This window comes from Ochotona curzoniae, unplaced genomic scaffold, assembly GCF_017591425.1.
Source record: "Ochotona curzoniae isolate NIBS_2020 unplaced genomic scaffold, NIBS_Ocur_1.0 contig_2599, whole genome shotgun sequence".
Taxonomy (NCBI): Eukaryota; Metazoa; Chordata; class Mammalia; order Lagomorpha; family Ochotonidae; genus Ochotona; species Ochotona curzoniae.
The window spans coordinates 11,006,427-11,032,667 of record NW_024465520.1 but is presented as its reverse complement, the minus strand read 5'-3'; the positions used below and the strand labels follow the sequence as shown (position 1 = coordinate 11,032,667).

Genomic DNA, 26,241 nt, shown 5'->3' with positions numbered 1-26,241 from the left:
TCTAGGGAGAGGGCAGAGGGGTTGTTTCCATAATCCTCTATTTTATCTTGTTTTTTTTTTATTATTTTAAAATTAGTTGCATTCAGCAGTGAGACTTCATAAGCCTTAGGACTTAGACTAAGCAGCCAGACCTAGCCTGGAGGGGATGAAGGGAGCCCAAGGTTGGAGCCAGCAAAGGGAAAAAATTGGGGTTAGCTACGACCTGCCCCGGGAGGGCTGTGGATGAATGTGAGCCAAGGACAAGCTCTGATAGAAGCTTTAGGAGCCTTTAGTTGGACCATTAATGAATTAACACCACTGTAATTACTATTATTATTTTTTCTTGGTTAATGGCTGACTTCATCCTGAGGTACTTTTGCAAAACTCCAGGTTGTTTTGGAGGGACAGATGACAAATTATTTCCTACCTGTGGATTTTTTACTTCATGCCAGCCTTACTTGGTTTTTCTGGGTTTCATTTCATGAACAGAAAGGAGGTTAGAATTCTGGAAAGTTGCCTTGGCCAAATCATACGAACAAAAGGGGCCTTGTTGAGGGTGATGCGCAGCAGCCGTGGGAGGGGTGGAATTCATCAGCTCAGATCTCTGCTTTTCGAGTTGCTGCTCTGCATTGTTGCTATGTCTGGAGGGGAGGGTGGGCAAGGCTTAGGAGCATTGCTGCGCATTTACTCCACTTGCGGCCTGTGCCCAGCTGTCTTCATACCAGTGAGGTCAAGCTAAGCAGCTTCGGGTCCTGGTGACGCTCAGTGGACACCTGTAATGAGCCAGCGAAGGGGATCGCTTTGTGGCCGTGTTTGGGCGGATCTGCGAGCGTACGGATGCTATTGAGTTTCTGACGTTTCTTCTGTGTGTCACTCCTAGCCCACCATGGTGGTTCCAACACAAAATTCAGGAACTGGGCATAAGAGCTTCCTTTCTATTAGTTGCCTGCTGTGTGGCAGTTAAAGCATTGGCCACATGGACGCTTGGGTCCTGGCTGGATAGGGGTAAGATCTAAGATACTCATACCAGTCCTGAAAACTTGCTCCCTAATGATAGGTTCCCAAGGGCGCTTCAAATATTTGTGGAAGAGTGAAATTTAAAGGTAAGTTTCTCTTGATGCAGAATTATTTTCACGAAGATTTTGAAGACTCATTCATTGTATCTGTTTTCCTTTGCTTTTTTAAACACTTGGGCAGATGTTTTTTATGGTGGTTAAAATACTGTTTGGGATGTGTCCATACCATATTGCAATGTGTGGCAGCCCGTCCTGGCTCTTTTTCTGGTTACACCTGCTTACTTCCTGAGAAGCAGCAGATGATGGCTTTAGTAGTTGGGTCCCTGCTATTCATGCAGGAGACCTGCCTTGAGCTCTGGGTCCCCGACTGGCCTAGCCCAGTCCCAGCTGTTGTGGACATTTGGAGAATGAACCAGTACGTGAGATATTTCTATTATTTCCTCCCTGTGTGTCTTTCAACAAAATTGACAAAGACTGTATTTAGGCGCCAGCATTGTGGTGTAGTGCGTTAAGCAGCAGCCTGTGTGGATGGCATCCTATATAAATACCAGTTAGAACTCTAGCTGTTCCACTTCAGATCCAGCTCCCTGCTGATGCACTTTGGCCACTTTTCGCTACTTTCCCAAAGTCCTTGGGGCCCAGGCATCTATGTTGGATACTGGAAGAAGCTCCTGACTCTTGGCCATAGTCTGGTCCAGCTCTGGCTGCGGAGCCATGTGGGGAGTGAACCAGCAACTGGAAGCATTATCGTGTTCTCCTCTGGCTCTCCCTCTCTGTCATTCTGTATTTCCAAAAATAAAAATAAAGCTTTCAAAAAAGATTGTGTTCTAAAATATTTTTTTTAAACACCAAAATGAAATGATGTTTCAGTTTCATTTTTGATGAGTTCTCTGGAGTGTGCTTGTATTTTCCCTGGAGACGGTTAACTGTGCGCTGTGGAAGGTGTTGTCTAAGAAGTTACTGTTTGGCATGCTACAGGACATTCTTTCCTCCAGGAGGACTTGTGGGAAGTTTGAGTGCCCGGGGGGTTGTAGCCCCGGGTGTAGAGAAGCTGTGTGCCACATGTGTTGCCCTACAATGCTGGCCAGCCGGTGGCATTGTGCTGCCTGTGTGAGCATGTGGCTGCCGTTTCCTCATGTTTGTCTCATTCTCTTTCCCTTGACAGGGCAATTTGGTGTTGGTGCCGTGCCAGAACTCTTCTGACAATGAGTTACCGCAACTTGGAGAAAAGGAACTGCGTGCAGTACCGCAGACACTTTCTGGTCGATAACAGTGTGTTCCACGGTGAGCTGTCCAAGTTGCTGGATCTTTGATTTGGTTTCTGACAGTCTTTTTATGTTAATATTCCAGATGCAAATATGGCCTGGTTGTTGGCTTGAGCCAAGAGCTTGAGTTAATTTCCGGTTAATTGCTGAAGAAGCCGCAGCTGTAAGCTGTGTGGTCCACCTCAGCGATGCTGACAGCTTTGTTACTTTTTGGTCTTTTCTCTAATGGTCTCCATCAGTACTTGCTCTCTCCTAGCACCTGCCATGCTCCTGTAGTATTCCTTCCTGTTGTTTGCCTTCATTCTGGGCCAGGATCATGGTGAATGTTCAACTGATGACCTTGACGGAAAGTGGTATTAAAGGATGAGTTCATTGTGGCACAGAAAGCGAAAATCCAGCCACAATGATTTTTTTTTTCAAATGCAAATTTTCTGTAAAGTTTTTGGTCTCGTGTTTGTGGGTTCCTGCTCAGTGCTGACTGCCAGAGTGATGTATACCTCCCAAATTCAGGCGTGAGTGGCTACTTGTATAGTGACAAGAAGTCCGCTCATTTTTTTTGCTGTCCTCGGGTACTTGAACTCTTATCTGTGGATCAGTCCACATATAAAAACAGCGGAGCAGTGCTCAGCACGTAGCTCTCACTGTCAGGATGGATTAGCGAAGCTGTGGATCACAGCGTAATCAATGTTAGTCGACTCCCTGGCACACGCAGAAGAATCGCCTTTTCTCTGCGTTGTGGTGGACTGTCAGGGCTAAGCTCTGTCAATCCTATCAGGACTCTGCTGAGTGGAACTTATTTAAGAGTCAAAGATTGATGTAGCATCAGACTTTTTGGAGTAAACTTTACCAGAAGCTGAAGGAAATGTAGAAAAGAGAGATTTTTTTTTTTTTGAGAAGCAGAGCCCAAGCAGCTTTCAGTTTTCTAATGCTGGTTTCCATCCCCAGTGAGGAGCACAGACTTAATAGGTAGGATTGCTTTAAACTGATGATAGCAAGCAACCTTATTAGATACTTCAGAGTTTACAGTGTATTTTCACTATTCATTGTACCACCTTGTCACAGGGTGACTTCGTTTTACAGAGGCAGAAAGGCCACTTATGCTTACAAATTGTGAACTGATTGTTATTAAGTTTTGAATTTTAATTTTTTCAGTTGAATTTTAATTTTTACATCAGTTGAAAGATGTAGTGAGAGACTGAGCCATAGGAAGACATTTTGTCACTGGCTTGCTCCTGAAATGCCAGGAATTCCATGTAGATCTCCCACTGGGTGACAGGGACCATGCCGGTCCTCATCACTGCATCTCAGGGAGCAGGGACCTGGGCTTGAGGGTGGCATCGGACTGGGCTCAGGCGCTCTGGCATGGGAAGTGAGTGTCCCGCTGGCCTCTTAGCCATCATGCCAACGGTCTCTCCCCATGGCTAACTTTTAGTAAGGTCGGTGGAAATTCCTGCCTTCCCCTTTGCAGGCTGGCTTTGCTCAACTTGACCTGGTGTGGCGTCCCCAGTGGAGATGTGGGTACTAGTTCAGCACTAGGTCCAGGTTTATTTTTCTGAGCTTCATTTTATGCCAATTAAAAAAGTCCAGATTTAATTGCATTGATTGTATTATCCTGGTTATTTTAGCATGCCTTTTAGCTGGATGTTTCAAAGGTTATGATAATGTGAAAATAAGTTTTCTTTGTATTTTAAAGTTGTTTTATTGGGCCTGGCGTGGCAGTCTAGTGGCTAAAGTCTTCCCCTTGCACGCACCTTGAGCCCCAATGGGTGCCAGTTCTAATCCTGGTGGCCCTGCTTCCCATCCAGCTCCCTGCCTGTGCGCTGGGAAAGCAGTCGAGGACAGCCCAAAGTCTTGGGACCCTGCATCCATGTGGGAGACCCGGAGGAGGTATCGGGCTCCTGGCTTCTCATCGACACAGCTTTGCCCATTGTAGCCACTTGGGGGAGTGAATGAACAGATAGAAGATCTATCTCTCTTCCTCTCTGTAGACCCAATTGTTCAATAAAAATAAATCTTAAAAAAAGGTTGTATTACTAACCAGAATGCTAATGTGACCATACTACAGCAATAAGGAAGGGCTTGGTGAATGAACACTGGCACTGAACCTCTTCAGTGCCTTCGCAATTGATTGTATTTAACTTTTCTTATAGCTGGGAAACTGGGGATAACAGCGGTGTGGAGGAAATTTGAAATGATCTGTCCAGCACCCACACCCGCTATGGCTCTTCTCCATCAGCCGGGAAATGCACGCTCTTGGGTTAAGCTCCATTCAACAGTACTTGCTGTGTGGATAGATAGCAGTGTGTGTGATCTGGAACAAATTGTATTATCCTCCAGAAACCCAGTTCCTTCCTCAATGAAATGAAATGCTAATTTGGAAGAGTTATGAGGTCTCTTTTGTTCTGACTTCTGAGTTTCTATTCGAATATTTCTGAGAAATTTCTGTGAGCTATTTTTTTATTAAACACAAGACAACACCAGGGGGCAGCATAGTACTTAAAATGTGAATTGTTTACCTGCTCCCACAACCTCCTGGTCAATAATTCCTGTTTGGAAAGGATTTAGAAATTCCTAAATTCTCCCAGTATTGCAAGGCTCAAAGCCAACTGGAATTCTGATTCTACTGTGATGGCTTTAAGTATTTGTGATAGTGTAATATGTAGTTATTGGTTTCTGTGTCTGACGAGGATGGATTGTAATTCAAGGAAGAATCTGTCTGCTCTTTTCAATTCTTGAGAAACTTTATGTTAAGACAGGAACTCCTGGGGCTAGCGTGGTGGTGCCCAGGCTAATCCCCTGACTGCAAATGCTGGCATCCCATATGAGCCCCTGTTTGTCGCCAGCTGCTCTACATCTGACCCAGCTTCCCTCTTGTGGCCCGGGAAAGCAGTGGGAGGTGGCCCAAGTCCTTGGGTCCCTGTATCCATGTGGGAGACCCAAAAGAAGCTCCTGGCTCCCAGCTTCAGATTGGCTCAGCTCTGGCTGTTGTGGCCATTTTGGGAGTGAACTAGCAAATGAAAGATCCTCTATCTCTGCTTCTCTCTCTGTAAAATCTTCTTTTCAAATAAAAATACATCTTTAAAAACAGGATAGAAACCCCCTTAACAAGGGAGAGTTGGGAGAAGTCTTGGTAAACTTTTGATCAGGGGAACACTCATAATATTGAGAATTTCAGAAATTTAAAAAACTTTTTATTTAAGAAGATTATTTGAAAGAGTTACAGATAAAGTGATTGAATTCACACCCATGCACCGAGAGTGAGCAGGGGAGCTTCTGTCTCCTGATTCCCTTCCCAAATGCCCACTCCTAGGGCTGGCTCGAGCAGGAGTCATTCCCTCTGGGTTTCTCAGGTGATTGGTAGGACCCAAGAACTTGAGCCATTATCTGCTGCCTCCAGATGTATTAGCAGGAAGCTGAAGAGGAAGTTGAGGTGGATGGTGATGCCAGGCACTCTGATCTGGGGTACCATCACTGCAGGCAGCTGTTGGGCCACTGTGCCATCTTGTCTGCCCGGGACTAGGGTACCGCAAGTCAGAGACATCAGATTATTTTGGAGCAGCGTCCAGAGTGATGTAGCCATGGTTTGCCTGCCGCCTTGGCCTTGCCTTATTTATGTTGATGACTCTCCTTAACGTAAGCAAGCAAACTGTGTGAGGCAGAATCCTTGCATGTACAGATGTAAGCTGTATCCCCAGGGCAAAGGAGGTGCATCAAGGTGACGACTCTGGGCCAAAATAGTCAACATAAAGATGCAACAGCTTTTTTCTGTGCTAACTAGTAGTTCATGAGGGATGAACAAGAGATGGCCTCTTGTTCTTGAAAACAGTTTAGACTTTTACTCACAGTTCTACAGCCCCGAGAGACCTAGGTAAGCCCCTGTTATTAGTGTGTTTCTGTTGCCGCTACTTCACTGCAGCGGCAGGAGTGGGATGCCTGGAAATCAGGTTGGTGTTTGTTGGCCAACAGCTGGCTGACTTGAATTAGTTCTTTTTGGTGATGAGGGGAACTTTAGGGATTATGATTTTTTTGTAGTTCCCGTGTGTCTGTCATTTACTCAGATTTTTAGGGGAATTTACTGAATCCAAAGGGATTTGCACCTACAGAGAGGTCTAATCGCTGGGATTGTCTTCTGTTTGGCTTTTATTCTCTTGTGTTTTAACAGAGAAAAACTTGGAAACGAAATGTTTTGTGTAATAAGACGCTTGCCTTAATGGCTTAGATGTTCATGAACTATTCTGATTTGAAAGTGGCCTTATATCCTCAGCTGTTTCCCTTGGTTGTAGTTAATTGCAGTATTTTCTCTTGATCTGGGACATAGTCTGGATTCTTTTGTTTTTGTTTTTTTTTAAAAATACATTTATTTATCATTCCATGATATAGTTCCATAGGCTCCAGGATTTCTCTTCCCCCTCTTCAAGCCACACCCCCTCCTACTAATTTCTCCCATGTCATTACAATAGTGTGGTTCTTTACAATCAGTTATAAGTCCATCATTCTGCTATTCAAGTGTATTCTGACATTGTAGGCATGGACAATGGCAGAGAGTCCAGCATCCTATTCTCAAGATGCATTCAACAGTCTCAATGGGAGTCCGTCTTTGCCCAGTCTGAGATGGCCCACTCCTAGTTTTGTCATTTGCCAGCAGGTGCTAGAGCCTGGCTCAGCCCAGCTTAATCCAGCTCCTGGCCCACCCCCAGCACACTGTGAATTGACAGGTGTTACAGTCTGACCTGTCCTGGCCTGGCCCGCCCCCAGCACACTGTGAATTGACAGGTGTTACAGTCTGACCTGTCCTGGCCTGGCCCACCCCCAGCACACTGTGAATTGACAGGTATTACAGTCTGACCTGTCCTGGCCTGCACGCTGTCTTGGCTCTCACTTGTGCCAGTGTTTGCTGTGGACTGACCCTGCCATAGTGTGCCCCCAGACCTGGTTCACATATATGCCAATGGGTGCTTCAGCCAGCTGGGTCTAGGGTGGAGCACTAGGGTGCTCCCAGCCCCAGATTGTTTGCGCATCAGCAGGAGTTGTGGCCTATGATGGAAGTTTTCCAAGTTCCCCCTGGTGGGCCCTCATCCAGCAGTGAATCTTGCATGTGCCAGTTGGTGCTGCTACTCAGATTTGACATGGCTAGTTCCTCAGTCCTGGCGCTCAATGGCAGATATTGCAGCCTAGCCAGACTGGTCCACATGCATTTCGGCTCTCACCAATGGTGTTACAACCTAGCACATCCTGGCCCACCTCCAAACTTGGCTCTCATGACAGGTGCTGTGAGCTTGCCTGGCTACATCCATTCTGGCGATTGCCAGTGCATGCAGGAACCTAGTCCAGGCCAGCCCACATGCATGCTGATGGGTGCTGTGGCCATGCCCAGCCCAGTCTACCCACAGCCCTTACACTCGGAAGTGTAACCTGAAGCCCAGTGGGAGAGTCTCCATAATTCCCTTACCAGGTCCATTCTCAGCCCTGGGTCTTGGTGTGCTGGGATGGCTTTCTCCAATCTCCGCTCTCACTGGCAGCTGCTGTAGCCTAATCCAGCCAGCTGCACCTTCCCAGCCCCAGCTCTTGTGTGTGCCATTGGGTGGGAAGTGATGCTGTTTAGCCAGCAAGGTCTTCCTTGTGGGTGGGTACCTTGGCCTGACCCACACATTTCCTCCAGCTTCTGCTTCTAAACCACTCTGTCTCAGCTCCCTTACCTACTTGCCAATGCAATGGCCTGGTTCATGGAAGACTCCAGAACTCCAAAACTCATTCCTTCCCTGTCAAACACGTCCTCACCTGCTCCCACTGCAGTACATTTGCAGGCCTCATTTCCTGGGTAATCTGCAGCTCCTAGTCCCTGTCTAGGGGCCGGGGTAGTGTGTCCTGGCCAAAAACTCTCTGCCTTCCCCACTTACTTATTTTCTTAGTTTTGACAATCTTGACATAATTAGGGTAAAAAGGTTCAAGCACTACAGGAATATGGGCATGACAATCCATTCCGTATTATTTCCTTAATAATTCTGATGTAGAAGGAGATTTTAAGGGAGAAACCCCACCCAGTCTCCCACCCACCCACCTCACTTATTTTTAAAGAAAAAAAAATTAGGCAACTATGTTGGCACACTGGTATAGTTAATACAAATTTGGCATTAACTAGGCCCAGAATGCCACAAACTACTGGCTACTTTTCTCCCAGCAGTGTAATAATTGCCTAAGCAGTTGCCTGCAGCTGGGACTTATATAGTCTGTCTTTCAAAAATGTGCAATTTTTTTTTTTCATTTTATTTGAAAGGCAGTAAGTGAGGGAGAGAGAGTTATCTTCCAGTTGCTGGTTCCGTCCCTAAATACCAGTGTAGCTGAGATTTGGCCAGGATGGAGCCAGGAACATTCATTCTGGATCTCTAGAATCAGTGACTGTGATCTGAACCATCATTACTGCCTCCCTGAAGGTATGTCAGCTGGAAGCTGGAATTGGAAGGAGAGCTGAGTTGAGCCCAGGATACTCTAAGATATGAGCATCCCAAGCGATCTTTTTTTTTTTTTAAATTTATAAAATTTATTTATTTGAAAGGCAAAGTGACAGAAAGATAGGGAAAGAGAGAGAGGGAGAGGAGAGGAGAGGAGAGGAGGAGAGAGATCGGAGAGCTTTCTGTCTACTGGTTCACTCTCCCTAAGTGCTTACAACAGCCAGGCCCGGGCCTGAGGCCAAAGCAGGAGCCAGGAATGTCATCCGAGTCTCTCATGAGGGTGGCAGGAATCTGTGTTCTTGGATTACTGTCCATTATGTTGCAGCCCTGTCGGCACAAAGCTGGACCGGAAGTGCCGAGTAGCCTCAGGACTTGAACAGGCACATAGAATGCACGTATCCGAAGTGACAGCGTATTCCACCGTGCCACAGCGCTTCCCCTGCTAAGCAATGTCTTACCTGCTATGACAGATTCATGCCTCTGTGTTGTATGTCTTTTCAAAAACTTGCCTTAGGTGCGCTTTCATATTGTCTCAGAAAAAGCCTTAAAATGAAGCAAATTGATCTAGTGATTGACTGAGCAGTAAATGACCTCTCTCCAACCTCTGCTTGCTGGCCACGAGCCTTGTTGGACATGTGGAGGAGAAACCGGACTGCTACCTCTTAACAGAAAGTAGGTCATGGTGAGATTCCGTGGGCTCTGCTCCAGGGAGAGTTCTGCAGCTTCGTGCCACTCCCAGGATCCTCAAGTTCCATGCTTTTGTTTTTAACAAACATTGATTTTATTTTATTTAAAAAGCAGAAATACAGAGAGGAGAGAGTGAGCAAGCAAGCGTCTGTTGATTCACTCTCTAAACAGCCACAGTGGTGGGAGCTGAGCTGATGCGAGGACAGGATCCAGGATCTGCCCCCAGGGCTCCCACATGGGTACAGGGTCCCCAAGGCGTTGCAGCTGTCCTACACTGCTTTCCCAGGCCACAAGCAGGGAGCTGGATGGGAAGTGGAGCAGCTGGGACTGGAACTCCAGGCAGAGGCCTTGCCTACTACTTTATGGTGCTGATCCCAGCAAATTTCTTACTTTAAAATGGAGGATTGAGCCAGATTCCAGAGTTCCCTGCTAGCAGCAATGTTGGGGTCTCTGTGTGGTCAGATGTTGATATGGGTATATGGGTATTTTGGAAGTGTTCTGTAGAGTATGGAGCAGGCCAGGAATACGGGAGTGGAAGGCTGGCAGGATGGTGATGGGTGAAATCGCTTTCTGAATGTAAGCTGAAGTTAGTATCACATCGCTCTGGCAAAGTACTTCCATTCGCTCTGGGGGAGAAATGTGTATGGTGTATTTTCTGGATTCCTGCTGACCTTGGAGGAAAGGCCATGAGGACCTCAATACCTAGAACTGACACATCAGCCTTCAAGACACTGGGAAAAAGTATGTGTGTGTTGGGTTTTTCCTGACCTTGGAAGCACCCACATTCTAAGACAGACACAGCAACTGGGTGGGGAGTGGGGGGAGTGGTGTGTGTGTGTGTGCCCACATTCTAGGACTTACACAGCAGCCTTCAGGACACGTGTGGTTGTATTCAGAAAAGAGGAGTGCTGGCATTTCCCCTGGAAGACAGCACAGTGCCTGGGCCTGACTTGAAAATACGAAAGAAGGAAATTATGTGAATTAGGGTTCCAGTTAATTTAGGTCAGCCTATTAGTAAGTTAGGACTTAGGTGGCCTGCCTGCTTTAGTGATTTAGAGACAGTATTAGCATTTTATGTAACAATGACATTTTAAAATGGATTTAAAAAACTATTATTGGAGAATTAGAAAAAGATAGTCTCCATCCACTAGTCTATCTTCCTGCCTAAGTATCCACAGTAGCCAGGGCTGGTCCTTGCTGAAGCCAGGAGTTGGAAACAGCTCAGAGCTTTCACCTGAGTAGTAGAGTTGGTTACTGGAGCCATCATCACTGCTTCCCATTGCAGGATGCTGTGATATGGCACTGAGACCACGAAGTGGCAGTTGTAAAGAATGTATTTATTTGAAAGTTAAAATTACAGAGGGGGAGAGAGATGTTCCGTCTACTGGTTTACTTTCTAGATGGACACAACAGCCAGGGCAGGGCCAGGCTGAAGCCAGGACACTCATCATAGCCATGTGGGAGGCAGGGGCTCAAACCCTTGAATCATCTTCTGCTTTTCTGGATCCATTAACCATGAGCTGGATCAGAAATGGAGTAGCTAGGACATGCACTGGTGCCCATATGGGATATTGGTGTTGCTTTACCTCAATGCCACAAATCTGGCCCCCAAGTGGCATTTCTATACAGAGGCCAAGCTTAGCTTTCCCAACCTGTCATGTTACAAACATTCACTTCTAGAACATTCCAGTATACATAGAATTATTAACACAGTGATAGTCAAGGTTTTGCGAGTGTTATTAAGATTAGAAGGATTATTTTTAGATTTTGAGAGAGGAATACTGCAGGGAAAATTTTCAAAGATAGGTTGAGGGAACTTTTAAATAAAAGTAAAAAGAATGACCCTAAGGGAGAAAATGCACTTAATTCATTTACATTTTATAAGTTATAATAGAATGAATTCTGGAAGTAACAGTACCCAGTGGATTTTATTTATAGTTCTGCTTTCTGTGATGGCTACTTAGACAAAAAGCACAGAAGGCAGGCGGCCTTTAGGTCTGTGATGTTTTAATGTATCTTGCAAGGATTCAGGAGGCAGGCCTCAAAGGTTTAGGCAAAGGAAAGCATGGCCTGGCCAGTGTGTATTACTGTTTTTTTTTTTAAAGATTTATTTTTTTATTTTTATTGGAAAGGCAGATATATAGAGAGGAAGATCTTCCGTCCGATGATTCATTCCCCAAGTGAGAGCAACGGCCGATGCTATGCCGATCCGAAGCCAGGAGCCTCTTCTGGGTCTCACACATGGGTGTAGGGTCCCAAAGCTTTGGGCTGTCCTCTGCTGCTTTCCTGGGCCACAGGCAGGGAGCTGGATGGGAAGCGGGGCTGCCGGGATTAGAACCAGCACCCATATGGGATCCCGGGCGTGCAAGGTGAGGACCTTAACCACTTGCGCCATCGCGCCGGGCCCAGTGTATATTACTTTTAGGGGCTGTCCTCTAGCTGGGTTGCTCTTGGGTGAAATGTTCCATATGAGACTAGGTTTTCCATTGAGGGCAGGTGACTTATTTTTTAATTTAATTTTTAATTTTTATTTTAGATGATTATATAATCAGGGTGGGAAGGATTGAGGGTTAAGGAAAGGTGGGTGTGATCAGTATTTCCAATTTTTTATTTCCTCTTCTTGTTTGGGGGGGCATGGGGGAATAAAGAGAGAAGCCGTATGCAGTTCCCAACTGCCCCTGTACCAGGGGATGGGGGTGGCTCCTGAAATCAACCCAGGGTCCTGATGTGGTGCACACGCGAAGAGTTCTGCCCAGGTGTTTTCAGTCGTTCTGAAATGCTGTCTCTTTCACTGATTCAAGGATGAGGAAACCCTTCCAATGTTTGTTGGCTGACATAGTACACCTTAGAGTTTCCACTCGCCCAGTTTTTTGCTGTTGTAGCTTGGCTGGAGTAGTTGTCCAATTTGTTCTGTTCTCCTTCCTCTGCTATGGTACCAGGTGTCTTCGGCAGGCCCCAATGGGTTGCCATACCCTCCATGTATATCAGGGCCTGCCATCCACTGCTCCGTCCTTTCCACTTAGGAGGATCAGTTCTCACAGGCAGCCCCAATGACCCAGGCCAGCCAACCTGGGCCCTGCCATAGGGCAGGGGGCTTCTAAACTCATTTCCAATGTCAACATTTATGAAATGCTAGGTTCTCCCCACTACTCTTATGTGCCCTATATTTTACTAGAAGCTAGTGGGCGAATCACATGTGATAAATGATTAAATTGATTTATACCCTTTTCCTCCCTTAAGGCTAATCAGTTATTCACTCAGGCTTTACCAAAGTCGATATTTCTGTCTAGTTTAGAACACAAGCAAATAACCTTGAATGTGTAGGGTAAAATAAACTTTTCTATAACCTTTTGGGAATGTGGACTTATCCTTAATTCCTGGGTGATAAAGAAAACTGCTGATGAAAGCCTCATTGGAATGTTGTATCTGATTTAAAAAGAAAGTACTGTCCTATTTTTTTAAAAAAAATTTCTCCATGGTGATGATATTCTAGTTGTAAATGGTTAAATAAATAAAGATTAAAAACACCACATTCTTTGGGGCTGGTGCTGTGGCTCAACAGGCTAGTCCTCCACTTTCAAGTGCAAGCATCCCATATGGGTGTCAGTTCATATCCCAGCTGCTCCACTTACTATCTAGCTCCCCGCTTATGACCTGGGAAAACAGCAGGGGATAGCCCATGGCCTTGGGATCCTGAACCCGCATGGGAGACCTGGAAGAAACTCCTGGGTTCAGATCTACTCACTCCAGGCCATTGAGCCCATTTGGAGAGTGAACCAGTGGATGGAAGCTTTTTCTGTATCTCCTCTCTGTAAATATACCTTTCCAATAAAAAAAAAATTTAAAAAACCACATTCTGGAGTCTTTGTTGTGTGAGAGATAATCCAGTGTCCATGATGACAGAGATGAAATTCCTCTGATGGGGCGGAATTTCTCCTCTCTTCTGAATATGATCACACTTGTCCTGAGAGCTTGTCCATCAGTTCCAGCTGTTCTCTCCAAGATCCGGGGCACCCCAAATCATGCTTAAGTAGACACACATGCACACAACAACTTTGCATATATGTAACAGTTCTCAATTCAGCATTCTCAACTTAGTAAAACTGACATGCAAAATTGTGTTTTTCTTCAATGAATGCCTTTAAAAGTACTCTGTCCCATTGCAGCATTTTGGGTAGATTCAATTGCCTCATGGCTCCTTCTGGTTATTGAGAGTCCAATCCATTTTACATTTTTTAATCGCAGACTCAATTAAGTTGTATGTCCTCCCTTACCTCTTGAGTGCAGCTTGAGCTGCTGTTAATAGTCGAGAGAAGAGCTTTATCTGTCTCTGCTATGGTTCCTTCCTCTGGAGAGGGAATCATGGCCTCGCTCCCCAGGCTTTGCTTCAAGGAGGAAGGACAGGGATTGAAGGTCTTCCACTTCCAGAAAGTACCTTTTACCTGCTGTGGTGTTAACGGTGATCAGGACTCTACATGGTTCCATGTTCTCTGGACTTTTAATTTTCTTTTAAATTTATTGTAAATATTGTTTACATCATTGAGAGGGATGCATGCCTGTGTGGGCCTCCAGTTAGGGTTGGGAGGTTGAGTCCTGGAGGAAGGTGGGTGGGACAAATGTTTCAGTTCTTTTTTTTCTTCTATGTCCACCGTGGGGGTTGGCAGGCAGGGGAGAAAGCTGCTCTTTGCTGTAAACTGCACCAGTACCTAGGCAAGGGGGACCATCATTTGATGATGCTCTAGAGACCTCAATGTGCAGAAGGATGTTCTGAGGCTATTAATTGAGTGGTTTGTATAGTTCTGAAAAGTTGTTGATTTTGTTGCTCCAGGGCTGAGAAAATCTTTCCAAGGTCTGTTGGCTGAAAAAGTCTACCTTAGTGCTTTCACAGGTCAGGAATATGTTGCAAAGATTGGCCAGGAAGGTGGTCCAACATGTTCTGCTTTCAGTCTCTGAGAAGACATTTGATGTCTCCTTATGGCCTACATGAGCTAGATATCATGTCACTTGAGCCTGTCTGGGCTACTGTCTACTGTACAGGCATCAGCAACTGAGGAGACCCAGTCTGATGCATGCACTCAAATGTTGGACCATGTATATTTTGATTTTCCCTGTGGCTGGGGTTTGAGTCCAGTGATCTAGTTGGAGAGTCTCCCCCAAAATCATCTGGGGTGACATCAGACTTGACTCTTGTGTGTACAGTCTAGGGTCAGGGTTCACTCTATCACCTGCAGTAGCCAGTGCACATATTGGTGGATGCAGCTGCCTGGTCAGTTCTGCCCTAGCCCCATCTCTCACGTGAACTGATAGATGCTGCAGCCTAGCCCAGCTCAGCCTGCCACAAGCCCGATCTTCATGTCCACCAGTGTGTGTGGGCTAGTTGGGGTGACTTCCAATATTCCCCACCAGGCCTGTAACCATCCCAAGTTTTGCAGGTGCCAGCATGTGCTGTGGCTTAGCCAGGCCTGTCCTGCATCCCATCTGGTTCTCGTGCATATCCATGGGTGCCACAGCTTAGCTCAGCCTGACCTCCTTCCAGATCTAGTCCACATATGTCAACGGGTGATGCTTCTTTGCCCAGTCTGGCCCACCCCCAACTCTGGTTGTCACAGCCATCACTAGGAGCTGCAGCCTAGTAGGGGAGGACCACAGTTCCCCTACTAGGCCTGTTCCCAGCCCTGGATTTTATGCCTGCTAGAGCATATTGCAGTTCAGTCTGCCCTGACTCACGCCTAGTCCTGCACCTACTATTGCACATACCAGTTGGTGCTGCAACCAAGCCTGGCTGGCCCGTATCCATTTTGGTCCTCATGTATGCCACTGGGTGTGGCAGCCTGACCCAGCCTGGCCTTCCTCTGTACCCGCCCCACATGCCAGATAATGTGTGTTGCAGCCCTGCCTGGTTGTCTTGTCCCCTGACCAAGCTCTCATGCTTATCAGTGAAAGCAATAGGCTAGAAGGGAAGTCCATAGAGTTCCCCTACTAGGGCTGTTCCCAGTCCTGGGTCTTGCACGTACATTCTGGTAGGTGCTATGGCACAGTCTGGCATGGCCTACCCCCCAGTCTTGGCATTCACTGGCAGGTGCTGCAGCCTGGTTCAGTCCGGCTCATTCCCAGTCCCAGCTCTTATTGGTGGGTACAATAGCAACCCAGCCTGGCCCAGTCTCCACCCTAATGTGAACTGGCAAATTTTGCAGTCCATTCTGGCCTTGTCTGCACCCTATCCTGGCTCTTGCTCATGCCAGTGTGTGCTGTGGACTGAACTAGCCTGGCTTACCCCCAGCTTCAGGTCTGGTGCTCACCAGTGGAAGTTGTAGCCTAGCAGGGGAGTTCCTCATGTTTCTCCACCAAGCCTGCTCCCAGCCCTGGATCTCATGTGTGCTGGCAGATGTTGCTACCAAGCATGACACACTGTCCTCCCCCCGCAATCCTGGCACTCCCTGGCAGGTATTGTGGCCTAGCCTGACCAGCTTGCACCCATTCTGGCTCTCACCAGTGGATGCTACAACCTGGTGCAGCCACCCCTATATAGGCCCAGAATGCCTGCCAACTATTAGCTGCTTTTCTCCCAGCAGTGGAACACTGTGCAAAGTTGTATAAGGTAACCTAGGCAGCTGCCTATAGCTGGGATTTCTGCTTTCCCTCCCTTTATCCCTCTTTCTCTCTTCTTCCTTCTTTTCCTCACTTGCTCTTTCGATTTATTTGCTTGTTTACTTATTTTACTTAAAAGTAAGAGTTGTAGAGGTGGGGAGGGGAGACACAGAAATACTCTATCAACTGGCTCACTCCCCAAATTGCTGCCTACAGCCAGAGCTGGATGCTCAGGAGCCAGGAATCTCCTCTTGGCTTCCTATGTGGGTGTAGGGGCCCAAGGCTTCAGGCCATCCTCTACTGCTTTCCCAGTCCATAAGTTGGGAGCTGGATTGAAAATGGAGCAGCCAGGGCATGAACTGGCATCCACATGGAATGCTGGTGCCACAGGTGGAGGGTTACTGTGCTGTGCCACCCTGTCATGTCCCTAGGTGTTTATTTTCATTGTGCACCCTCCGTTACCATGGTCTCCTGAGAGAGCACCTGCTGTCTCTGTCTAGCCTCACTTCTCGGTCACACTTCCCTGTGGCCAGGGGCCAGCTACCCTTTTACTTATCTCTGTGTTTCTTCAGCTGTGTAGATTGCTGAGCATTGTGGAAGAAAGGATAGGGTGTGAAGTGCCCTTTCCTGGATGCTGTTCTACAGTGGTAACCTCCAAAAGCATCTGTTTTAAGAAATTCAGTCATTCTCTAGCTCTTTGTCCCTGTCTCTGCAGAGGTGAGAGGTGTGTTTTTGGTTTTCTGGAATGATATCTTTGTCACTCTGGACCCTTGAATTGTATGTATGACAGAAGGGGCTTAGAGATTGAACTTAAGCATCGTTACCTGAAAGGCAGAGATTGCTGGTGGTTGGGAGGAAATTCCTATCTACTGATTCCTTCCTCAAATATCCCTGCAACAGCCAGGGCTGGCTCAGGCTGAAGGCAGGAACCAGGAACTCCATCCATATCTCTCATGTGGGTGACCCGGACCCAGAAGTATTCAGAGAGCTGGAGTGGAAATATGGAGTCATCAGGACTTGACCCAGTGTTCTGGTGTGGGGTGCGGAAATCTGAAGCAGGACTCGAGACCTCTGCCACAGTTCCTACCCTGGGAATGTGGCTGAATCCCATCTTCCTGACACCTGACAATCCCTAGATTCCTATAGAGCCACTTCAGTCAGTTCCCTGCCCACTAGCACTTTAGATTAGAGTGACTTAATATCTCCAGAGAGAGAGAGAGGGAGAGAAAGATCCTCCATTGGCTGGCTCGTTTCGCAGATGCCCATCAGTGTTAGGGCTGGCCAGATTTACGGACAGGAGCCTAGGACTCCTTGTCATCTTGTGGATGACAAGAAATCAAGCACCTGAACCATCACCTGGTGCCTTCCAGCAGGACATGGATTAGAAGAGAGTAGCTTGGATCCAGACAAGGTCCTTGGATAAGGGATGTGGGTGTCCCAGGCAGTGGCTTAACAGTATCACAATGCCTGTGCATCTAAAGGTGCTGATGCTTTTCTGTTTTTATTTTAATTGTTTGTTTGTAAATCATGTTGGCTTCCTGTAAAGTTGTGTGGCTATATTGGTATAGCCAAGTGACAAGTCCGGAGTAATTAAAGTCTGTATTGAAACGTTCAACATCTTCCTCCCTGGGAGCCTCATTCGAAAGGGAGTCCCTCTGATGGCTCCACTATGCTTTCTGTGTTTAGTCATTCACATCCTGTCACCACGGAGGGCTGAAAGGTACGGTAATGTGCTTTGGGACATGGCAAATTGAGGGTCTGCATGTGTGGGAAGCCAGGTGGGTGAGGAAGAACACTGCTTGTTTTTTGAAGCTGGCTCACTGACTTAACTGACAGACCTTTTACCTTCAAGTGAGATCCTTGGCTGACCTTTTCCATTAGACTCTCAGATCCTTTCTTTTAAACCAGTGGTTTCTGGGAGGCTTGCCAAATAAAAGGTGTTTGGTTCTGTTCCTCCTTTATGCTTGGGAATACCAATTTTCTTTTTAAACATTTAAAAATATTTTTAGTTTTTAAAAATATTTTTATTGCCAAGTCAGATGTACACAGAGGAGGAGAGGCAGAGAGGAAGATCTTCCGTCCGATGATTCACTCCCCAAGTGACCGCAGTGGCTGTAACTGTGCTGGTCTGAATCCAGGAGCCAGGAGCCAGGAGCTTTTTAGGATCTGCCATGCAGGTGCAACGTCCCAAGGCTTTGGGCCATCCTTGACTGCTTTCCCAGGCCACAGTAGGAAGCTGGATGGGAAGCGGGGCTGCCAGGATTAGAACTGGTGTCCAGATGGGATTCTAGTGCGTGCAAGGTGAGGACTTTAGCCATCAGGCCACCATACCAGGCTAGGCGATACCAATTTTTTAATTGCTCAATTAGAAAGGAGGAGTGAAGTGTCTAATAAACAGTCAACTTCTTCAGATTTGCAGACTTTTTTCTCATTTTAAGTGGTTATTTAATGAGAATCATTTCCCCCTAGGCATGTGGTACAAATTTAAGGCTTTGTTGTTTGAGCCTACATTTCCATAATTATAATTAATTTTCCTCTGCTATCTCATTTTCCCAATTGTCTTTCCCACTCTTTGCCTAATGTGTGCACTGAGACTGATAGGATGATGAAAATATCTCCCTACCAGTAGATTCAAGGTTCATCCCGGGCAGCTCCTTGTTTAATTGTGTTTTTCTTGCTTGGACCACAGTCGTCATTATTAGTGATTGCATTTGTAATCACAATGTCCTCTCGTCTGTCAAAGCAAAGATGAAAAACTGCAGTTTGTCTCTTCATACTGGGTATCATAGTTTGTATTTGCTTAGAGTACCTTCCTTTTAGCATGTGTGTTTGGTGTTATTATAAATGAAAACTGTCAGTTTCAGAGGAATATTTGGATTTTTAGTTGAAATCCCGTGACTTAGTGTGACATGGCTTCATCTGTGTACACAGCTCCAACTTCAGTTTGTGAGAGCATGCTGAGGGCTCCAACACCACATCCCTGCAGAGGCTTTGCCTCCGCCTCCTGCAGCCAGATGTCTGCCTGCCAACTTGCTGAGGGGCTGACAGCTTTGGTCCCAGTCCAATGTGTGAACAGCTCTCTCCTCTCCTAGTGTCCGTCTACCCCATCAGCCCCCCAGGCCCTTGCATTTCTCCTTGCACCCCAGCTTCTCTCACTCTCATGTTCTTTGCCACAAAGCTCACTCCTTCTTTACTCGGCTAACTTTCTAAGCATCTCTCTGATCCCAGAGCAAAACCCCGTTTTGTAAAGATGTCTTTTTTTGATTCTCCAGGTGAGATCAGCTTGGATTATGCTTTCCAACCACTCTCTGTTGCCGTCTCATAGCATATCAGTGCTGTAGCAGCAAAGTTGATTGTGACAGCTAGTTTCGTTCCCTTTGCCAGACCTAGCAGGACTGAGACTGTTGTAATTTCATCTCCAGCACCATAGTACAGTGCATCCACATAGTAGGCATTCCACAGCAGCATGCTGAATGAATTTGTCCATTTGATGAATAGGAGAGATAAGACTCAATCTCATGCGTCATTACTTCTGAACTCTGTTGTGTGGTTTGCAAGCTTTGCGCTGCGGGAGCTTCAGTTTGCTGGCTACAGACCTCCTTTCCTTCCGTGGAGAACCCTTAGCAGAAGAGCTGTGAACTGGCCTTTCCTAGGACTGAAAATGGAGAGAGGGTGCTCGGGTTGGGGATTCAGCTGTAACCTGGAAAAGATTACTGTGATTATAAAATACTCCAGTATGGCCAAGGACAGAACCATTTCTTTGCTACAATTTCTTGGGCATTTTGAATTCATTTAGTAATACTTTCCAGACTTTCTATGTTGGTGCTATAAGAGTGATTTGAAAGTGTGTGGAAAAAACAGTGTATTCAGAAAATACTATGCACATGTTTAAAAAATTTAGCAGAAAAGTAAGCTTACCTTTGAGTTCCATTTTAAATGAAATAAAAAAAAATTGACTAATTTTTAAAAGTATTTTGTTTTTATCTACTTGGAAGACAAATACACAGAGGGAACTATCTTTCATCTCTTGACTCATTCCCCAGATGCCTGCCCGGGCGTGGCCAGGATGAATGCAAGAGCCTGGGACTCCTTCCGCGTCTCCGTGTGGGTGGCAGGGGCTCAAGTACCTGAGCCGCCACCTAACGTCTCAGTTTGCATTAGCACGAAGTCCAATCAGAGGCAGAGTGGTTGGGATTGGTACTGGAACTCCAACATGACGTGTGGGTGTTACAAACCGGAGGCTTAACCTACAGAACTCGGTGCCCAGTTCTCACAAACCTTGTGAAGAGGTCTCATGTTTGTGTAGAATTTTTCAATTCCAATCAGATGATTCCCCAAGTAAAATAGCACTATTAGTAAACACTACTTAATTTCATTAACATTTAATTCAGGTTGTCTGCATCTGAAATTCTCCCGAATGTTGTTGCTGGGGGTAATTCTTGGCACTGAGAGTGCGCAATAGGGTCGTGCTAGCTCAAAAGCACATTTTCAGCAAGGCAGGGCAGAAGGCCTGAGGACACAGTGAATAAGCAGTGTGGGTTTCTGTAAAAGTTGAGAAGATGCACTTTTGTTACAGCTTCAAAAATAGGAAAAATAGCAACTAGGCCTTTCATCTAAAATCTCAAGCAATATGAGCATAATAGTACAGTTTTCACTCAAAGGTAGCAAAATTGCTCTAAGAAACAAACATCTCCTTGAGCAGGATAAATGCAGGATCTGTGAAGACTCTGGGATCCAGTTTTGTTCCGTCCATGTTTGTCTGTCAGAATTTCTTCTTTTTAAGAATAAAGAATGGTAGTTTATACCTAGTTTAGAGGGAGATCATTAGCTCCTTGCAAAATAAAATGGAACATTTATGCATATTTATGAATGACCATTCTCTGAAACTGTGCCAGTGTCAACTTTCATGATGTAGTGATTCTGATGCAGCAGACTCTTATTGTCTCCAGATGTGGAACTTGTAAAGAATGAATGCGTTTAGCTCATAGATCCCAGTCTTGGCCGCACACTGGACTCACTTCTGAGTATTAGAATAAGCGCCTTGATTGCCTGGGTTCTAGTCCAGTTCTGATTTTATTGGTGTTGTATGTGGCCACAGCATAAGGACATTTTTAGAAATCAGGTAATTCCATGGAACAGCTAAAAAAGCCCAAACCTAAGGTGACCAGTATAAATTTTTTTTCAATGGAACGATCAGATTCTTAAGTTTAACAGTGATTATTTTCTGTGATAACAGCCTATGTTATACTGTGACTTGAAGGGCATGCTGAAGGGTACGGGGCAGCAGCAAACAAATAAGCATGTGGATACATAGAGTACTGGGCAGAGACGGGACAGGCAAATACTGATGATGCAAACAATACTCATGCTTGGTTATGTTGTCTCTGGAGTGCAGAGCCCCAGTGGCTCATTCATCATTCATTCATTCATTCATTTTTTTTTTAAAGATTTATTTTTATTATTTTTTTATTGGAAAGGCGGATATACAGAGAGGAGAGACAGAGAGGAAGATCTTCCGTCCGATGATTCACTCCCCAAGTGAGCGCAACGGGCCGATACTATGCCGATCCGAAGCCAGGAGCCTCTTCTGGGTCTCCCACGCGGGTGCAGGTTCCCAAAGCTTTGGGCTGTCCTCGACTGCTTTCCCAGGCCACAGGCAGGGAGCTGGAAGGGAAGCGGGGCTGCCGGGATTAGAACCAGCGCCCATATGGGATCCCGGGCGTGCAAGGCGAGGACCTTTAACCACTTGCGCCACCGCGCCGGGCCCCATTCATTCATTTTTGTCTGTATATATTTACTTGTACAAGATTTAAAAATTTATTTTTATTGGAAAGTCAGATATACATAGAAGAGGAGAGGCAGAGAGGAAGAGCTTCCACCCACTGATTCACTCCCCTAGTGGCTGCAACAGCCAGAGCTGATCTGATCCAAAACCAGGAGCCAAGAGTTTCTTCTCGATCTCCCACGTGGGTCCAGATTCCCAGGGTTTGGGCCATCCACAACTGCTTTCCCAGACTATAGGCAGGGAGCTGGATGGGAAGTGGAGCTACCAGGGTTAGAACCGGTGTCCATATGGGCTGCAGGCATGTGCAAGGCCAGGATTTAGCCACTAGGCTACTACCCTGGGCCGTATGGGATGCTGACATTGCGAGGCAGAGGATTAACTTATTGAGCCACCCTGCCAGCTCCCAAATCTTGATTATATGTAAAGGGGTGAGGGTAGGGCTCACTTTTTTCCCCCCTAAAGATTATTCTAAAGATCATGTTCATCCATCCACTAGTTCACTCCTCAAATGACCACAATGAACAGGGAAGATCCAGGTCAAAGCCAGCAGCCAAAGACTCCATCTGGGTATGTGACATGAATGACTAGGGCCTAGATATTTAAGCCCTTATCTGTTACTTTTGCAGCCGTACTAACAGCACACTGGTGTGGGATGCAGGCATCACATTTAGCAGCTTAACTCACTGTTCCATGACACTGATCCTTGGTCATTTTTAATTAGTCCTTTTTCCTAATAGATGTGTTTCAAGTTCCTCTTAATAATATGCTTGCTCAGTGCCCTTAAAATGTAATGTTTCTTAACTTCAGGCTTAATATATCTATTACATGCTATAAAATCATTCCTTTGAGCATTAACTGACCCTACAGTGTTATCCATGTCTTCTGGGGACCCTAAATGATAGTAAGAGAAGCTATATTAATAGTGTTTTGTTTTTATGAATCTATGATAAGGACTCCCTGGTTCACAGCAGGGCAACTTAAAGAATTGTTAATTAAATATGGAGTACTGGGGTTGGGAGAAAAGTATGATCATTGGGAATATGACAGCTATAACTTTAGTGTTAAAATTGTTTATATAGTTACTTTAGAAAATCAATATGCAGAGGCTTAGGAATCATGCACAATGCATTGTAGAAGGTAAGCTTTGCCAACTCTTGTCAACCCTTGTCAACCTTATCCAGCTTGTAGGAAAACTGATGTTCTTCCTATTTTTAGTCATGAAGGAGCAATCTCATCTTAAGCCACTCTCATTTTGAAGATAATATCTTACGGAGGATCACAAAGAGGAATTCTGGGATAATGTTAAGATAGCTAAGTGGGGGCCTGGAGAAGTGGCCTAGTAGCTAATGTCCTCGTGTTGAACTCGCTGGGATCCTATATGAACGCCGCTTCTTATCCTGGCAGCTCCACTTCCCATCCAGCTCCCTTCCTTGTGGCCTAGGAAAGCAGTTGAGGATGGTCCAGAGCCTTGGGACCCTGTATCCATGTGGGAGACCTGGAGGAAGTTCCTGGCTCCTGGCTTCGGATTGGCTACCTGCCGCTGTGGTCACTTGTGGAGTGAATCATTGGACAGAAGATCTTCCTCTCTTTCTTCCTCCCTGAATATCTGACTTTGCACTAAAAATAAAATAAACCTTTAAAAAAATCATAGCTAAGTGAGTTCCTGTAGCCCTTGACCCTTTGTACCCTAATCAACTATGTGAAGATTATCAAAATAAAATTATTACAAAACAAACAAACAAAAAGGATAGCTAAGTTGGGCCTGATGTAGTAAAGTCCTTCCCTTGCACATGCCAGAATCTCATATCAGCACCAGTTTGTGTCCCAGCAGCCCTGCTTCCCACCCTGCTCCCTGCTTGTGGCCTGGAAAAGCAGTCGAGGATGGCCTGATGCCTTGAGACCCTGAACCTGCGTGGGAGACCTGGAAGAGGCTCCTGGCTCCTGGCTTCAGGTCGGCACAGCTCTGGCTATTGCGGCTGCTTGGGGAATGAATCAAGAAATGGAGGAGCATCCTCTCTGTCTCTTCTCCTCTGTGTATATCTGAATTTCTAATAAAGATGCACTAGATCTTTTTGAAAAAGATAGCTAAGTGAAGGCTTTGTTAGGGCCAATCAATGATTTGGGAGATCTGTTAGGCAATGTTAGGGTGGTTACTGAATCGAGGTTGTAGTTGGAACTGGTGATGCTGCTTGCTTTTAAATTTTTCAAGAAGATCATATTATAAATGAAGCTCAGGTAGAAATCACTATGCTAGATTATGCTTTTGCAGTCCAGGTATGTCAGACTAAATCCAGAGATTTCTATTTTTTTGTGTGATAAAATACTGTTTTATTCAAATTTGCTTCTCTTAAAGTATCAGAGGTGGGTGTTTGTATTTTATAAGAGCTTTAAGATCCCTGGGAATCTGTAGCGGGTGACAGAGAGATACTGTGACACATTGCGCTCAGGCTGCCTGGAAGTGGCTGGGGAGCTAGGCTTGAGAACTGAGAGCTGCTATGTCCCAGACTGGTCTCTTGGAGCTTGTTCCAAAAAATGGACTTCCCGCTCCACCAGAGATTTCATCCGTGAGAATTTGCATTGAGTTAGTTTGTTTTATCTGGGAGAGAGAGGCAGAGATCCTCCATTTAGTGGTTTACTCCTTATATGGCGGTGAAAGTCGGCAGTGGGCCAGTGATGAAGCCTGCAGCCTAGAACTCAATCCGTGTCTCCCATTGGATGGGAGGGACCCATGTTCTTGGCCCACCAACTGCTGCTTTCCAGAAGGTTCATTAGCAGTAAGCTGGGATTTGAAGTGTGGTGAAGGTTGGATTTAGGCACTACAATATGGGAAGTGGGTGTGTCAATAGCATCTCAACCACTGTGCCAAATGCTTGCCCTGTGAATCTGCATTCCAGAAAGATCCCCAAGTGACTGAGTGTGAGCAGCACTAACAGACCCGCTGGATTTGGGTATAAGTCTCATGGATGGGAAATTCTTGTCTATTGCCTGAGAGAATAGGAGGAATGATGGGGGTTGAACGATGAAAGAACTGTTTCCTAGCAAAGGATGTTGAGGTTGGAACTTTGTCTTTTTTTTTTTTTAATTTGTTGGAAAGTCAGATATAGAGAGGAGGAGGAAGAGAGGCAGAGGAAGATCTTCCATCTGCTGCTTTACTCCCCAAGTGGCTGCAATGGCTGGAGCTGTGCCCATCTGAAACCAGGAGCCAGGAGTTTCTTCCGGGTCTCCCACACAGGTCCAGGATCTCAAGGCTTTGGGCTGTCCTCCGTTGCTTTTCCAGGCCACAAGTAGGGAGCTGATGGGAAGCAGGGCTGCCGGGACATGAACTGGTGCCTATCTGGGATCCTGGCATGTACAAGGGGGAGACTTTAGCTACTAGGCTACTGCCCTGAGCGTGGAGGTTTCAGGCAAAAACAAGTATTGACAACAATCCCAAGAGGTGGCTCAATGCTCAGATTCCCAGGAAGAGACCTGAGGGCTGTGAGAGTGCCCAGGTAATTTGCACTGTAGAATGAGCTTACAAATCAAACCTGTGCGGATATTATCGTAGAAGGTAAAGGTGCTGCTTGCTATGCTGTCGTCCCATATGGACGCTGATTTGTGTCCTGCTGTTCCAATTCCAATCCAGCTCCTAATACCTGGGAAAAGCTGTGGAAAATGGGCCAAGTGCCTGAGCCCCTGTCACCCACATGGGAGACCCTGATGCAATTCCTGGCGTTGGCCTGGGGCAGCCCTGGCTGTTGTAGCCATATGGGGAGTCATTTTTAGGGGGAAGCCACTAGATGGAAGTCAGTCTCTCTTTCTCTTTTTCCTTCTTTCTCAGCAAAGTCCTAACCTAGTGTAGTGTTTCAAACACTGTTACTCCCTGTCCTTAACTAAAGGTGCTCTCTTTTTTATTAAATGAGGTGAGTGGCTGGTGCAGGTTGGGACCTATGTGCTGGCTGCAAGTAACTGAAACATCAGTATTCTGGTACTGTAATCAACTGGTCTTCTGATCCAAGCTAAGTATTATGAAATGCTAAGTAGATTTTCTGTGGGATAATGCTCACAAATCTGCATTTTCTGATGATCTGAAATGGTTAGATTTTTATAGCATTGGAATATTGTGACACAAAAGTAATTTTAGATGAAAGCATTTCAAAGCCTCTATGTACTGGCTGGGTGAGTGTGGGTGTGCTCATTGTGGAGCTACTCACACTCAAGGCTGAGAGTCCTGAGCTACTCAAGGCATTGGCCCTGTTTTCTGTATCACTAAAGGTAGCCAGGGCTTTGTGATGCAGGACTCTCCCTGCCTGTGACATCCAACTGGTTTTGTGTCTTCATAGATAATAGACGATCATTAATACTGTGTGGGGACCCAGGGGCTGAAGTTTACAGATAGAGTACCATAATTCTTATGGCATGTAGTTCCAGAAATGATTGCACTGTCTGGTGACTTACTATCTAGGAAAGAGTTCCATGAATCCAAAGGGCAT

At 45.9% G+C, this 26,241-nt stretch overlaps 1 protein-coding gene across 2 annotated transcripts in view; it reads left to right on the top strand.

The window, feature by feature from the left end:
* The first annotated feature begins 2,187 nt into the window (after positions 1–2,187).
* PLCH1 (phospholipase C eta 1) overlaps positions 2,188–26,241 on the top strand; it is a 197,626-nt gene continuing 173,572 nt past the window's right edge. For both annotated transcript variants that reach the window (XM_040974931.1, XM_040974930.1), the window contains exon 1: positions 2,188–2,279. In XM_040974931.1, the coding sequence (XP_040830865.1) occupies positions 2,201–2,279 (79 nt within the window). In that variant the 5' untranslated portion in view covers positions 2,188–2,200. The remainder of the gene's footprint in view (positions 2,280–26,241) is intronic.